Genomic DNA, 15,176 nt, shown 5'->3' with positions numbered 1-15,176 from the left:
TTGTCAGCTGCTGCTGCTGCTGAGGACTGAGCTCCTGTTGTCTGCCAATGGTTCCCAGGATCTTTCCCAATTACCTAGCTTGGACATGCCTGTGAGGGGTCTGGTGACCCAGTCTGTACAATGGGTTTGAAGGGTGTGAGCCCTAGCCGTGACAATACAAATGGAAACTTAGTATAACTAAAATAATGAAACGTTTTGGCTTTAGTTATGAATTGCTTTAACAATACAATTGGCTATGATGACAGGAGTCTGACAACAACCCCAACCTGACAATTGGCGTAGTCGCGTAGCTTTACACCTTGGAGCACAGCATATGCTATCTTCATCAGTGTGTTCATGTACATATTCCATCTCTCTCACTAGAGAGCCCTTTCAGGACATGGACTGTGTCATATACATCTTTGTTCTCCACAGTGCCTCATATACAGAAAATTCTTACAAGTTTGCTAAGTGAGCATTTTGGGTATCAGACATTCCATCAGGGATGACTCCCAGAAATGTCAAACTTAGATCACCCCTATTCTGATCTATTCATTAATTTTTTATGAAGAATACAAATCTCACAGAAAAGAGGTTGGAGTGATCCTAAATTCAGGCTGGTTTCCAGGCTACTAGTGGTTCAGGTTGGGAGGGAGCTGTCAGCAAAACTTTACCATTACAACTGGAATACTCGACTCTTCCCTTGAATGACTTTTCTTCTTTCCCACTCAATTCACTCCCTCTGTTAGAACATCTCCACTCCCCTTGTTGCTTTTCATGATGGCTCTTTGGTAGAGGAACACTGCTGAGCATTCAGACATAACCAGATTCTTCCAATGAAAGAGCAAAATTTACAAAATAGTAAGAAAACCTGTGACTAAAACCCTCAAGGAAAAAACGTGTTGTTTTCCCAAAGATTACAGCAAGATTCTATCAGGACTCCTGGCCTAGAACACAGCAATAAATTGAATAATAATGGGATTGCGAAATGGCAAAGGATAGATCAGTATGCCGTCATATGACAACTATGTGCTTATATAGAGACTACGTCTGTAAAGATATAAAACTGGTAGAAGTGGATGGACCTAGGGAAGGGAGTAGGGGACCTGGAGACATCAAGGAGTAAGAAAATTATTTTGGTATGCCCTTTTATAATGTTAGAATATTCACCATATGTATCTGTAATGTTTTTAATTAAAAATTTAGAAGTAATGGCATGACTTTTTAACTACTTCAAACCATTCTAAAAAGTTATCAGGCAAAGACATGGACAATTTACTCTGTCAAATGGCTCCACTATATATCATACCCTTCTCTTCCTATTCCCCAATCCCCACTGCAATACATAAGAATTTTGCATGATCGTAGATTATAGTTAAATAAGAAACTAAGGTTCATACATTCAGCCAGTGACTTTCATCAATATGATACAGTATTGTAGGTGGGCAGCAAGTAGAACTATACCATTTAAGATGTATAACAACCATTACTAACATATATAGTGATTACTACATGTGATACTCTCTACTAAGTGCCTTACATATGGCAAACTAATTAAATTCTAATAACCACCTTGCAGGTAGGTACTATTATTTACGGATAAGGAAACAAAGGCACAGAGAAGTTAAATAATTTGCCCAGGACTGAGATGGGAAGACAGGGTATGTTTTTACCCATGGACAATACTGCCTCAATACCACCTACAGTAAGAGAACTTAGAAAAATGTCAACATGGGGAGAGTGGCTGATCTCAGTCCCGAGGTGGTACATTATGGCTGCCATGCAAAATCTGGTAAAAAGACTGGAGAGGGCAGTGAGCCGCCTGAAGCCAGTATCCAGTAACTCTGACATGCACCGTGGGTAGGGAGTCAGTCCTTCAAAAACAGAAGCAGCCCCATATGTGCAAGCATTTGCCTCACTGCTTGCCAGTCCTGTGGCAGAGTACTTGAAGATCAGTAAAGAGATTGGGGGACACATTCAGAAACACGTGGAGAGGTCCACACAGGTCTGAAGTTGGAGCAAGCTCTCTTGCTTACAGTTTCTCAGTGCCAGCAGCCAGCAGGCAATAAGCTTTCCAATTTGTTGGCACCCATCTCAGAGCAGAACCAAGAAGTGATAACCTTTTGGAAGAAGAACCAAGGTGGCAAGTTGTTCAATCACCTGTCGGCTGTCAGCCCCTGGGTTGGGTGGCTATGGCTCCCCTATGTGAAGAAAATGAATGATGCTGCCACGTTTTATAAAAACCAAGTCCTTAAGGAGTACAAAGATGTGGATAAGAAGCATGTGGACTGGGTCAAAGCTTACTTAAGTATATCGACAGAGCCGCAGGCTTATGTTAAGGAGTTCTATACCAACGGACTGGGCTGAAACAAAACGGGGCCTGTGGCAAAAGAACTGAGTAGATTGCCATCTGGACCATCTGCTGGATCAGGCCCACCGCCCCCACTAGTCCCCACCAGCTCAGGCTCTGATGAGTTTGCCTTCTGCTCAGCACTGTTTGCACAGATTAAACAGGGAGAGAGCATCACACATGCCCTGAAACACGTTTCTGATGACATGAAGACTCACAAGATTCCTGCCCTGAAGTCTCAGAGAGGTCCAGTATCAATTGGCCCCAAACCACTTTCTGCACCTAAACCCCAAACCAGCCCATCTCCTAAACCAGCCACAAAGAACGAACCAGCTATACTTGAACCGGAGGGCAAGAAGTGGACAGCAGAAAATCAGGAGAATGTTTCCAACCTGGTGCTTGATGACACTGAGCTGAAACAGGTGGCTTACATACACAAGTCTGTCAACACAACATTGCAAATCAAGGGCAAAATTAACTGCATTACAGTAGACAACTGTAAGAAACTCAGTCTGATATTCAATGACATGGTGGGCACTGTGGAGACAATCAATAGCAGGGAGTCAAAGTTCCAGTAATGGGTTAAGAGCCAACCATTTCCATCAACAAAACAGGTGGCTGCCACACTTACCTGAGCAAGAATTCTCTGGATTGTGAGATAGTGCCAAATCTTCTGAGATGAACGTCTTCATTCCTACAGAAAGCAGTGACTTTAACAAGTTCCCAGTCCCTGAGCAGTTCAAGACCCTATGGAATGGGCAGAAGTTAGTCACCACAGTGACAGAAATTGCTGGATAAGCAAAGTACCGCTGGGTTCTTTGCCCTCTCTCTTCACACCATGGGATAAATCTGTATCAAAACAGTTTTTTTCTACATTTGCGCTACCTTTCTCCTCTTAAACTGCTTCTCACCTCTGAGAAGCACAGCTATCTGCCTTCACTGAAATACACTGCAGGCTGAGATTTGGGGTGGGATAGCAGGTCACTTGATCTTCTGGAGGAAGGTTCAGCTTTTTCACATCAGCTTCACTACCACCAGCCCATTCTTAAAGAACTATAGGCCAGGACTAGTGCATTTTTGCTTTCAGCTTTTGGGGGTTATTCTACCAATAAACAGTCCTTTGGGAAGAATAAAGCAGTCCCAGGAATTAACAATAAAAAAAAAATGTCAACCTGGCATTATTATTTTAAAGAAGAGTTGCCATTAATATTGCTCTCATTATGGCTTACCAACAAAGTCAAAATCCTTAAAATTAGTTCCTTGAGACTATTTTCCTCCCATCAATATTCAGTGTGGCAAGGTCTACAGAGACTCTGACTCTATTATTATTATGTGTCTGTTCCTTTCACCTAACCAGCCAGTGTTCAGGTATACGGTGGTGAACATTTTAGGTTTCTTGTTTGCATAGTCTCTTAATGTTTCCCAAAAGAAAAATATGACAAAAATATTTTACTGAGGACCAATTTCCAGCTGGCGAAATAATTTCAGTGTAAAAGCTAATGTGCCAATGCAATATGACCAAAATACATTAAAAATACTGAGGTGTTTAAATAGTCAGAGAAAAAGATGTTGATATCAGATGAAAATCATGCCCACACGTTAAAAAAATAAAGTTGTATCAGTACAGAGATGCATATGAAAGTGTTTAAAAAGATAGAAATGCTGAAAACAAAAACTGGCCACTAGGTCATATATAAATGTGATACATTACACTTTTATCTCCTGCAGAGTCACTGAGTCTTGTTGAGGACCAAGTTTTATAAACACATAGTTGGTTCGTTTTACAAACAGGCAAAGAGATAAAGTCCAACATAATCAGCCTGAGATCTTGGTTCCATATTTTTCTAAAGAATATGCCTTAAATTGCTTGCATTCTTTGCTACAACCGTGACATAACTTGTATAAGCGGTCTTAATTCTAAATGAAGTTTTGCCAAATTTCTAACAAAACAAAATTTACCTCAAATGCAGGTTTTAAGAAACCATTTAAGCTTACAAAGAATGTTAAATTTTGCTTCTTTTTCAAAGAAAAGAAGAATCTCAAAGATGTTTAGGAGGAAACCATCTAAAAAGTCAAGTAAAAGTTAATGAATGAAATGGGTAACTGGGTGTAAAATATACGTCAATAAGGTTGCTTTAAAAAAAAAATAAATGGAGAACGTCTGGTACTTTCCCCTTTACTGTTCATCGCCTAAGGTAAATACTGAAGGCAGAGGGTCACAAATTCCGATGTTTAAAGAGATCAAAGGGAAGGTAAACTTATGCCCTGATATCTAAAGTGGACAGCTCCTGGTTGACTCTAATGAATTGTTGCCATACAAAAGGGTATTCCTAGTGATTCTGGGCCTTCTAATTTTTCAAAAAAATGAAAAAATAGATTCTTTTGAATTAAAATATTGGCAATGCTGTGTGAGTCGAGATGAATGCATTTATAGATCAAATTTGCTCAGTTTGCAGAATACCCTGGAAACGCTTGTTCTTTTGTAAGATATACTAAACAACACAAAGTTTTAAAATGTATATTAAAAATAAGTTTTGAAAAACAATACCTTAGTAAGAAAACGCTAATGCGCCAAAGAAAGGTTTTGTAAAGAATATGCTTAGATTTCTTAGAGAGTCAAATAGCATGCAAATTTACAAGTATTTCAAAAAAAGTGATATAGCAACTTGGATTTGAAGTGAGGTTCTGGAACCCAAATGCTGACACTCCAAAGTAACAATCAGAGCCAAGAAAGATCCACCGCCCAGCAGATTTGAGCACTTCAGGGGCTCACTAATAATGACACTGGTTTTCAAAGTCAGTGACTGAACAAAGTTATTCTTATAATAAAATAATTATTTTAATGAAGTATTTGAAATAAGTTTAAACATCTGATCAATAAGATTATACACAAATATGGGAGAATGCTGCACTTTACAAAAAAATAAAGCTAAGCTTTTAAATATACAAAAACAACTCTGGGTATAGATCTCTTAAAGTACTCTTTTAACATTTACATAACTTACAGCATTTTACATAGTAACTTGCTGAAACAAAAAAGTGGCCAATTTAAAACTTACTATAGTATAGAATATGGCCTTAACAGTCCCAATGGGAAGAACAGGATGAAGAATAACATACTTGAGGTGTATTTTTCTCCCCTGAATTCTTTTTCTAAGCAGCAAAGCAGTTCCCATTTTTTAAACCTTCTTGGAGGATTTAATCATTCTTTCTGTATATGATTCTAACTATAGCCATTATTTTTCACCAGCTACATTCCACACAGGTGGAACTAAAAAAAGGGGGTGGTGGTGGCTTTGTACATCAGCTTCTTCCTCAGATTAATATACATCACATGCTTCTCATATTCAGAGCCAAGGGGCCCAGGAGTAAGATGCTGACATTACCTTTTAAGTATAGAATCCAAAATGAAGTTCTATTGTTAAAAGTTCTAATCACCAAAATTAGAATTTTTAAATGCACCAAGATGCTTAAAACTTAGGGTAACTAAAAGATTTTACAAGAGAAGGAACTACAAAAACCATCCTTTTTGAGAGTTAAAACAGTATAAAACAAAAAGTAACTTCTTTCTTTTGAAATACTGTAAGTTGAAAATGTTTGATAAGTTTTCCTTTTTGGTTGGGCTATGATCTGTTTCATCAATAACACATGTATTAATTGTTTCGGAGTTCTAATCCCACCCCTAGCCCTCTTGAGCATATGTAGCACAGTTCTTGTTTTACGATTCCATTTTCATTTTCCCCTCAGTTTGAACTCGACACCCCATCATTCCTTCCAATACTTTCCATCTCTTCCGTTTTTTCAATGAGGTATATATCAGCAGCTACAACTTTAAGGTTTCCCTGACAAGGCTGTCCCCTCACTTGGTCTCAGAAGTAGCACACGGTGATATGAACCAGAGAATTAGCAACCTCAGGCACAAACTATCCCCACTTGTCTCATTTTGACAACACTGGGACTTAGCCAGCCAAAGTCACCACAGGCCCTACTCTGTGGCCTGTCACCTTCAACTACAGAAGGTAACTGTCACAGTTAGCTAAGCAACTTCTGACTGCAGCCCAGAACACCTAACACTTTGAGACAGGTTCAGTATAGGATGAAATACACTTTTCTCAGTAAGTGGTGACTCTGCCTTTCTCCTGCATCTCAATACAGGCTCCGTTAGGCTGTATCAGGGAAAGACACCTCACCTGTTACAGTTTGGCAAATGAAGCAGGTAATAACAGGGCCTTAACTTGCTGTGATTAAATGCACAGGTAGGCAGATGCTTACTTCTTTTCCTAACAGATTTCAGAAGACAAAGCTGAATTCTAGTCTGTAAGAACCCCATGAGATGTATAGGTAAGATTTAAGAAAAGTTTATAACTGTAAACAATGATTTTCCATATTGGTGATTATTTCCCAGAAACTGACATTTTGGGACAGTCCAACAATTTTCCTTATGTCTTCTTTGGCAGTAAATAGCAAGGATCTGGATGGAGAGTGGAGTGGTCACTTCAGAAGGGCAAGGTATAGAGCTCGAGAATACTTCATCTCTCTTTCCTGTTCCATACAGAATATCAAGTCCCTCAGGCAGATTCTTGTGATTCTTGGACAAAGCAACTGTTTGGAAGCTGTTAGGCTGGATCTCCCAGAAGCAAGATTGTCTTTTAAGCCCTAAACAGAATAAAAGAAGCAGTTTATAATAAGGAATCTCTCATAAAGGGAAAGCCTATCAATTTTAGCATGCAAGAGCCCACTGATAGAGTTTGGATGTGTTGTCCCCACCAAAATTCATGTGGAAATCTGATCCTCATTGTGGCAGTGCTGGAAGCTGTTTGAGTCATGGAGGCAGATCCCTCATGAATGGGTTAATGCTCTCCCTGGGGGAAAGGGACCTGAGTGAGTTCTCACTCTATTAGTTCCCGCAAGAGCTGGTTGTTTAAAAGACCCTGGCACCTCCCTGCTCTCTCTCTTGCTTTCTCTCGCCATGTGATCTGCTTGTACCCGCTGGCTGCCTGCCGTTTTCTGCCATGAGTAGAAGCAGCCTGAGGCCTGCACCAGATGCAACTGTCCCAGAATCATGAGCCAAATAAACCTCTGTTCATTATAAATTATCCAATCTCAGGTATTTCTGTTATAGCAACACAAAACGGACTAATACACCCACTATCCTCTGGTCACTGAGCTAGGTATTGAAGAAAATGTAATGATGAAGACTCAAACCCTGTCCTCCAGCAGCCTCGTCTCAAATGGCCACCACAGCTTGCTCATGACCCCATTCTTTTTTCTCTCACCTGGACCATGGCAATATAGCCTGTGATCTGATTTCTCCACTTCCAGGCTTGGCTTTGCTCCTTTCTTTCCAGCACATTACAGACCAGACTTTCCTCTTTAAAAGTCTTATACAAAACTTTCGGGAGTAAAGGAGTGTTTCCTATTTTGAAGTGTGGTGTGATTACATAGGTGTATACATACATAAAGATCTATCAAACTGTACACTTTAAATGTGTGCAGTCTTTTGTCTGTCAGTTATAAAAAGTAAAAGGCTTGAATGGTTCACATCCCACCACACTATGGTTCTGAAACCTTCAATGGTTCCCCACTGTCCAGGGTAGCTACTTGAGAACTTCTTAAATATTGAGAACTGTGTTAAGCACTTTTCACACATTATCTCTTTTCTCTCATCCAACATTGCAGCAGGTTAAATGAATGCTGTCTCTATTTGTCAAATGAGGAAACTGAGCTTAGATAGGTTAAGCAATCTGTTCAAGGTCACATAGCAAAGTTGCGCTGGGACTCAATTTCTAATTTGATCTAAAGTGAATGCTCTTAATCACTGTGCTATATTATCTACCATACCAGGGATAATAAACTCATCACCCTGGATTCACTCCAGTCTTACTTCCCATTGACCACTGCTCCTTTACAAAGCATCTTAACTCTAGCCACATAATTCCTCTGCCAATGGCCAATTTACTCATCTTTAATGGGTCTACCTGCCCTCCTCCCACCAAGGAATTCTCACTGTGCCAATTACCTTACACTGTATTACAGTAATCTGTATATGCTCCCACCACCACCAAATACCCACTAGACCATAAGCTTTCTGAGGACAAGGACTGTTGTTCCTGTTCCCTCTGGGGCTTAGCAGAGTACATAGAAGAACACAGATTATCAGTAATATTTTCTGAATTGAATGTACTGGTTTAAAACAACAACCACTGTGAGTTTTAAATGTCATTCAAAATGGAATGAAACCCAATACTCCTATATTAAGACAGTTTTCTAAGTATCAATATGTTGACAGAGTACTACTTTTAAAATAAAATTGGAAGAAATGAGAAACACAGAATTCTTAAAGCATAATTCTGTAAAAATAAAACCTTCTGTTCTTTCATTCTTTTTACCATAGTTCATTTCAAAACACATCAACAGGATTGGCAACTCTCCTTAATCTGCCCAAAAGACATACAAGCAAAGATATTTATCTAACACAGGAGGCAAATCTTCTGGTTCCGTTCCTATCTTCCACCCCCCCCCCACCCAAAAAGATGACCGGTAAGGGGATCTTAACCCTTAACTTGGTGGTGTTAGCACTACACTCTCCCAAGTGAGCTAACCGGCCATCCCCTATATGGGATCTGAACCCGCGGCCTTGGTGCTATCAGCACCGCACTCTCCCACGTGAGCCACGGGCCAGCCCAGTGTTACTATCCTTTTATAACCATCAAATGTGAATTACTCCCTCCACATTTTTGGCTTTTTGTTTTGTTTTGATAGAAGGGAGAGAAATCCTTTAAAGTCTCCAAAACACCACAGTCAAAACAGTCGACATAATTCCATGCATGTTCACAGCATGATTTGGGGGGCACTTTAATTGGATGGTCAAATAAAATTTCCTTAAGAGATACTATACAGTTTTTGAGAGATATGATATCACAATCATATTTCTACACTCATGAGGTTAAATTTATTCACACGTATCCATGGACTAAATTTTGGAAAGTCCATGTTTTAGAAGGGGGAAAGAAAAGATTGTATTTGGCTCTCAATTGCTTGGCTACTTATCCTGGAGCCCATCTACAGTATACAGTTAGCCTTTCGTCAGGGTTCTGGGTAATGAATGCAATTTGTAAATTACAAGGGTCTGCCTCTAACTTCAGCAAAGGGTGGCAGTCAAGCACTAGTACTTCACTCTCCTCTGCTAGCATCACCACTCGGAGGTAGTATAACTCAGATGTAATCTTTACTGTAACTTATTACCATCAAATATTTTTTCTTTTCTTTTTTTTTTTAACCATCAAATATTTTCATAAGGTTTTTACAGAACAGTCAAACCAACTCAGCGTTGGAAAATGGAATAAGAAGTACACATTAGGAAGAAAGTTAGTAAAATGTGTCATTGTCAGTGAGTGGCAATTTTATTGTCTACAGTAGTTATGTTTAAAACTATAGTACATTTAACTAGAGGCACTTTCTTTAGCCATAAATTAGGTATATTATGCTAAAGCTTAATCTATATATGTTTACAAATGTTTCCTACAAAGACTTTGCCTAAAATCAGTAGTTTAGTGTTTTGTATAAAATTTTTAATTTAATGGCTAGATGGATACTATAGCTCGGCAATTCCACTTCTATGTAAATGCCCAGAAATATGTCAAATGTTCATCAAAAGACATGTACAAGAATGTTTAGTACTACTATTCACAATAGTCCAAAACTAGAAACAATCCCAATGCCTATTAAGAGGAGAATAGATAAACTGTGGTATATTCATACCGTAGAATACTATATAGCAATAACTGTGTAACACGGATGAATATCACAAAGATGTTAAATGAAAGGACCAAAACACAAAGGAACACATACTATATGATTCCATTTCTATCAGGTTCAAAAACAGGCAAAGCTATAAAAGTTAGGATACTGAGCCCCCTTGGGGGAGATGAGAAGTAACTAGAAGGGGATAGAGGTTTTCTGGAGTTCTGGTGATACTCCCTTTCTTGATTTAACTACTGTCTACGTGGATGTGATCATGCTGTGAAAATTCACTGAGCTTATGATTTGTGTGCTTTCTGCATCAACCTTATACTTCAATAAGAAAATCATATTGCTACAAAACAAAAACAAAACACTTTGTCTTGGTAGGAAACTGAAAGAGGAGCAAAGAGCAGAAAAGGAAAGAAAATAAGACAAAATTGTTAAACAGAAAAAAAAAATAAAGACACATAATCATGTGGGTAAAGAACAAAGGGGTCAGAGTTCATGTTTGTCATGTGACAAGCCTGAAGGATCCAGGAGAAAGAGCCATATTACAGCTGCCAGCACAGGGTTGAAAAGGAGGTCATTCCAACAGGAGGCAGCAGAAGGCCTCAGGCAATGTTATAAATGAAACAAACCCCAAGGGATATTCAGTAACCCAACAGAAACGTCCTTCATAATTCACAACTTTACAAACGTGATAGCATTCTCTCCTCACAAATAGTGACTGGCTTAGAAAGTCAATCTTTCTTGAATTCGGTTACAAAATACATAGCATTTTTACTGCTATGCTTATGATTTGGGAAAGTCTACAATTCTGACCTGTCAGTTTCACAATGAGCTGACCAGAATAATCAGCTACCTCTCAAATATCCACAGTACAGAAGGTGGAGAGTGCACTGATAACTTGTTGCCATAAAAACCAAAATGCCTTTTCACCACCAGTTTTAATTTTCCTTTCACCCCATCAAGTCCTTTCCTCAAAGCTGACTAGGACTGATTTCTAGTCTTACTACACTGTCAAAGAACACTAATGCAGTTAAGGGCCCAAGTTTTTAAGGAAAAAAAAAAAGATTCTTGTGAAAATGTACTATTTATTTCTGGAACAGAAAGTTTTCCCACTTTCTACATGATGATATTCCTTAATCTGGATTCTTCACCTGGATGAAAAGAGGTGAACTGAAATGTGAAAGAAATAATTCACGTACCCAGTGCACAACTATGTTCTAGGAAGCCTAATCAAACCTAAATGTTAACATACACTAAAACTGTCAAGATCAATTAACTTAGACTACATTAATTTGTTAAATTATATCACTAAACAAGGTTTCTTATTTTTATAATGAAACTTTTGAGGAACTCTTTTTTTTTGTTCTAATATGAAAAAATTGAGCATCAGTTACCAATTTCAGAGAAATAACACCATTTTAAGAATAACACTAAGTAACTAAAAATAACCAGTCATCTAAATTTTTAACCCTCCAACCTAATAGAGCAGGTGCTGTGAAGTAAAACCTTTAAATGCTTTTCTATTTCTTTTCCCACATTTCCCTAAATTAGATTACTGCGATACTAAGTTAGAAGCAGAAAGAACTTTATGAACCCGGTGACTTCATGAATCTTGCTGAGGTTCTCAGATGGGCCTCTGTTTCCAAGAGCCACCATCCAAGGTTACTTAGCTTCATGCTAGTCCATGCTGACTCAATTCAAAGTTATCTGGGTTACTGGGCTCCTACTATGGGCAAGGAATTGTACCAGGCAGCATAAAATGTACAGGAAAATAAACAGGTAAATACTAGCTGTCTCCTCCATAAGCAATCTCAGACAAATTACTTAACTTCTCTGTACACCTCAGTTTCTTAATCTGCAAAACAGGGATAGTAACAGCAATTATCTATAAAGTTAGTTTGAAGATTAAATGAGAGTGCCTGGCACACAGTTTATATACTCTATAAATGTTGGCCTTTATTATCATAATGAATTCATTACTCATTTGGGAGGCATTGGAGGTTTACAAACAGGAAACGGTGTAATCCTAGGTCCAAGACCTATTTTCCCACTCCCTAGTTAAAACTATTTACTCTGGCAGCTAACTTAAGAGAAATAATTCGTGCTGCCACACTAATCTTGTCCTTCTCAGTGAAACTTCTGCATTTTAGTAGAGACTTGAATGCCTAAAGCTAAAAAGTATACTAAAAAGCATTTCTGACATGTGGCAGGTGGATGAAGGATATATCCAAGGACAGGAAGTTTTTCTTACACCCCTCAAATAAAAGAGTAGAGGAGCTTACTGCTTTACAGAACTAAGAAAGCTTATCAATACTGTCTCTAGAAGCTAGAAGTCAACCTCTTTCATGCTATTCCCTGAATCACAAGGCTAAGAAAACACAAATGTGTCCCTGAATCTTAACAGTTAACCAAGCGCAAAAACTGAGACATTTTTATAGACAGAGGAATCGACAGAAAATATTCACTACATTTCACAGACTCTCTGCCCAATTTATACTAAATTTACTTATCCCAATCCCATGCTATCACGGCAGCTCTTAAGAGATGACTCAAATCTTTTAAAGAGGAAACAAAGACTAGACATGGAAAATAAAGGGCAGAATAAAGACCTGGCTCCTCAGCTAAAACTGAACATCTAAGTCTCAGAAGCATGGATAAATAAAAGTGCCCTGGATGCCTGATCCAGTGTAATAAGAGCACTGAAAACCTACATTCAAAAGACCTGAACTTCTAGGCCTTAAAGAAAACACAGAGCAGAAAATACCGAGCTTCGAGACTCACTGCCCTCTGCTGGATAACAAGCAGAACTTTTCGGGCAACAGATCTGTCACTTGTATCACCTTCATTTTATTCATTTTAAGTTATTCCAAAATACAGACAACCCGTAAGTTAACTTCTACCCTAGGAATTTGTCACTGCTAAATATCTTTGTTTCAACAGTCTCTTACAGAAGTAAATAGACTGATGGAATCATGGGCTTTGAGTTCTAATTCTGCTTGTGTAATTATAGGAGTTATTAAGATAATATGCTGGTATGAATGTACCCAAATATATTTTATTCCACAAATATATACAATTATCATGGATCAGTTAAGAAAATAAAAGGAGAAAAAAATAAACAGAATAGTGGTTATCAGAGGCAGGGAAGGGGTGGGGTGTGCACAGAGAAAGATTGATAGACTGGTACAAAGTTCCAAGGTTAAGCTAGATAGTAAGAATAAGTGCTGGTGCCCTAGGGTGACAATAGCTAGTAATATTACATTGTATATTTTCAAAATAGCCAGAAAAGAGGATACTGAATGTTATAACCACAAAAACAATAAATGTTTAGGTGACAGATATGCTAACTATTCTGATTAGATCACTATACAATATACAAATGTATTCAAACTGTACCCCATAACATGTATAATGAAAAAAAATTAAAATTTAAAAAGATAGTATACTAGTTGTCATACGCTAATGGCCACTCTGCCTCCATCTTTATCTCCAACAGAATGCTATCTTAAATTCCAAACCCCATTGTTCAATTTCCTAATGAAGTCTACAATTGAATGTACTACAGATATTCCAAATTCAGTATGTTTCAAACCATTATTTCTTCCCTTCCTCCTCTTCTATTTTAAGGAACAGTGATACCATTCATCTCCAGTGCTCAAGCCAGAAAACTGGACTCATCCTCAACCCTTTCTTCCTCTATAATCCATCACCACCACTTATCAATTCTATCTCCTTAACAATTTCCAAATCATCAACTTCTTTCTACATTTTTACTTCCATTATCTTCTGCCTATATTACTTCAACAACCTTCTAAGAAACTTCTCTATTTCCAGTGTTAATGTTGCTCACACTGCAATGAGAATGATCTTTTTAAAATAATAAATAATCTGACAATACTGTTTTCCTGCTTAAAATGCTCCAATGGCTAAAAATCTCCCACAGAACCTAGTCCAAATATCTATGACCACACCAAAGCCTCTCTACCCAGTCTCATCCCTCATTCCTTTCTTCCTGTCTCAAACTCGTGATAACACAACAGAAGATTTTTTGACTCTTTGATCCAGTTAATTGGATGAGGATACCTCAAAAAGTATGTGGAAAAATAGAATTAGAAGATAACATGAATATTTCCATGAACTTTTTGAAGTATCCTCATACATAGCATTCTCTCTTTCTGGAACTCCATTCTCCAATCCATCTGTCCTATCTTCATGTCACATCACCTAAGTTCTTTAGGAATCAACTTAGGTATCGTGTTTCACCAATGCCTACAAACTTACCCCAGGTCCACACTAGGTCTCCTATGCTTGGTCTCCTAGCAACTCCTATGCACTTCAGTAGTAATCCATAGTTTCCTCTACCATCACATGTCTTCAGTGCAACGCAATTATCTCTTTAACTTATCATTCACTAGAAAGGAAGGATTTTATACCTGTAAATATTAAGTGTTTGGCACTTGGGTGGTATCCAATCAATTTTTGTAGAGCAATGTGTGTACTGTAATCCAATAACATCACTCATATGAATGAACAAAAGTTGAAAATGAGCCACATTATGGGCTTTGGACCTTCTGATTCAAGATCCTGCTGTCACTCTTAGCTTTAAGCCAAACAAAACTGGGAGAGTTGGGAAGGGGATGTAAAGTCCTCTCATGGCTTATTCACTAGTATTACCCAGCCCTCTAACAACTTATCTCACCTACTCACCCCCACCAAGCTGCCACTAGATGGGAATGTTCAAAAGATTACTTTTTTTTTTTTTTAACCACTTTCTCCGAACAGTGAGAAAATGCTTCAGCCTACAAATAACCCAATACACAAAAACAGCAAACAGCCAAATAAACAGTCAACTCTGAAAGGCAGTAATCTCATTGCTTCCTACAGCCAAGTTGAAAAGCCCATGTTAGGACTTTCCTTTATTTTTCTTTTCTTTTTGGAGGCTGGCTGGTAAAGGGATCAAACCCTGGACCTTGGTGTTATCAGCACTGCAATTTAACCAACTGAGCTAATCGGCCAGCTGGACTACAGTTATTTTCTTTAAACTTTTATTAAGACACAAAGCCCTCTGAAAATTCATATAAACTATGTCTACAGA

At 38.3% G+C, this 15,176-nt stretch overlaps 1 protein-coding gene and 1 pseudogene across 5 annotated transcripts in view; one reads left to right on the top strand and one right to left on the bottom strand.

The window, feature by feature from the left end:
• The first annotated feature begins 1,750 nt into the window (after window positions 1-1,750).
• Window positions 1,751-3,127, top strand: LOC134362217 (adenylyl cyclase-associated protein 1-like; annotated as a pseudogene).
• Window positions 3,128-5,232: 2,105 nt separating this feature from the next.
• Window positions 5,233-15,176, bottom strand: part of TAF4B (TATA-box binding protein associated factor 4b) — a 147,092-nt gene continuing 137,148 nt past the window's right edge. For all 5 annotated transcript variants that reach the window (XM_063076909.1, XM_063076912.1, XM_063076913.1 and 2 more), the window contains one exon: window positions 5,233-6,985. In XM_063076909.1, the coding sequence (XP_062932979.1) occupies window positions 6,821-6,985 (165 nt within the window). In that variant the 3' untranslated portion in view covers window positions 5,233-6,820. The remainder of the gene's footprint in view (window positions 6,986-15,176) is intronic.

Source organism: Cynocephalus volans, chromosome 13 (assembly GCF_027409185.1).
Source record: "Cynocephalus volans isolate mCynVol1 chromosome 13, mCynVol1.pri, whole genome shotgun sequence".
Lineage (NCBI taxonomy): Eukaryota > Metazoa > Chordata > Mammalia > Dermoptera > Cynocephalidae > Cynocephalus > Cynocephalus volans.
The sequence above is the reverse complement of the archived record's forward strand: the minus strand, read 5'-3'. Positions and strand labels throughout refer to the sequence as shown.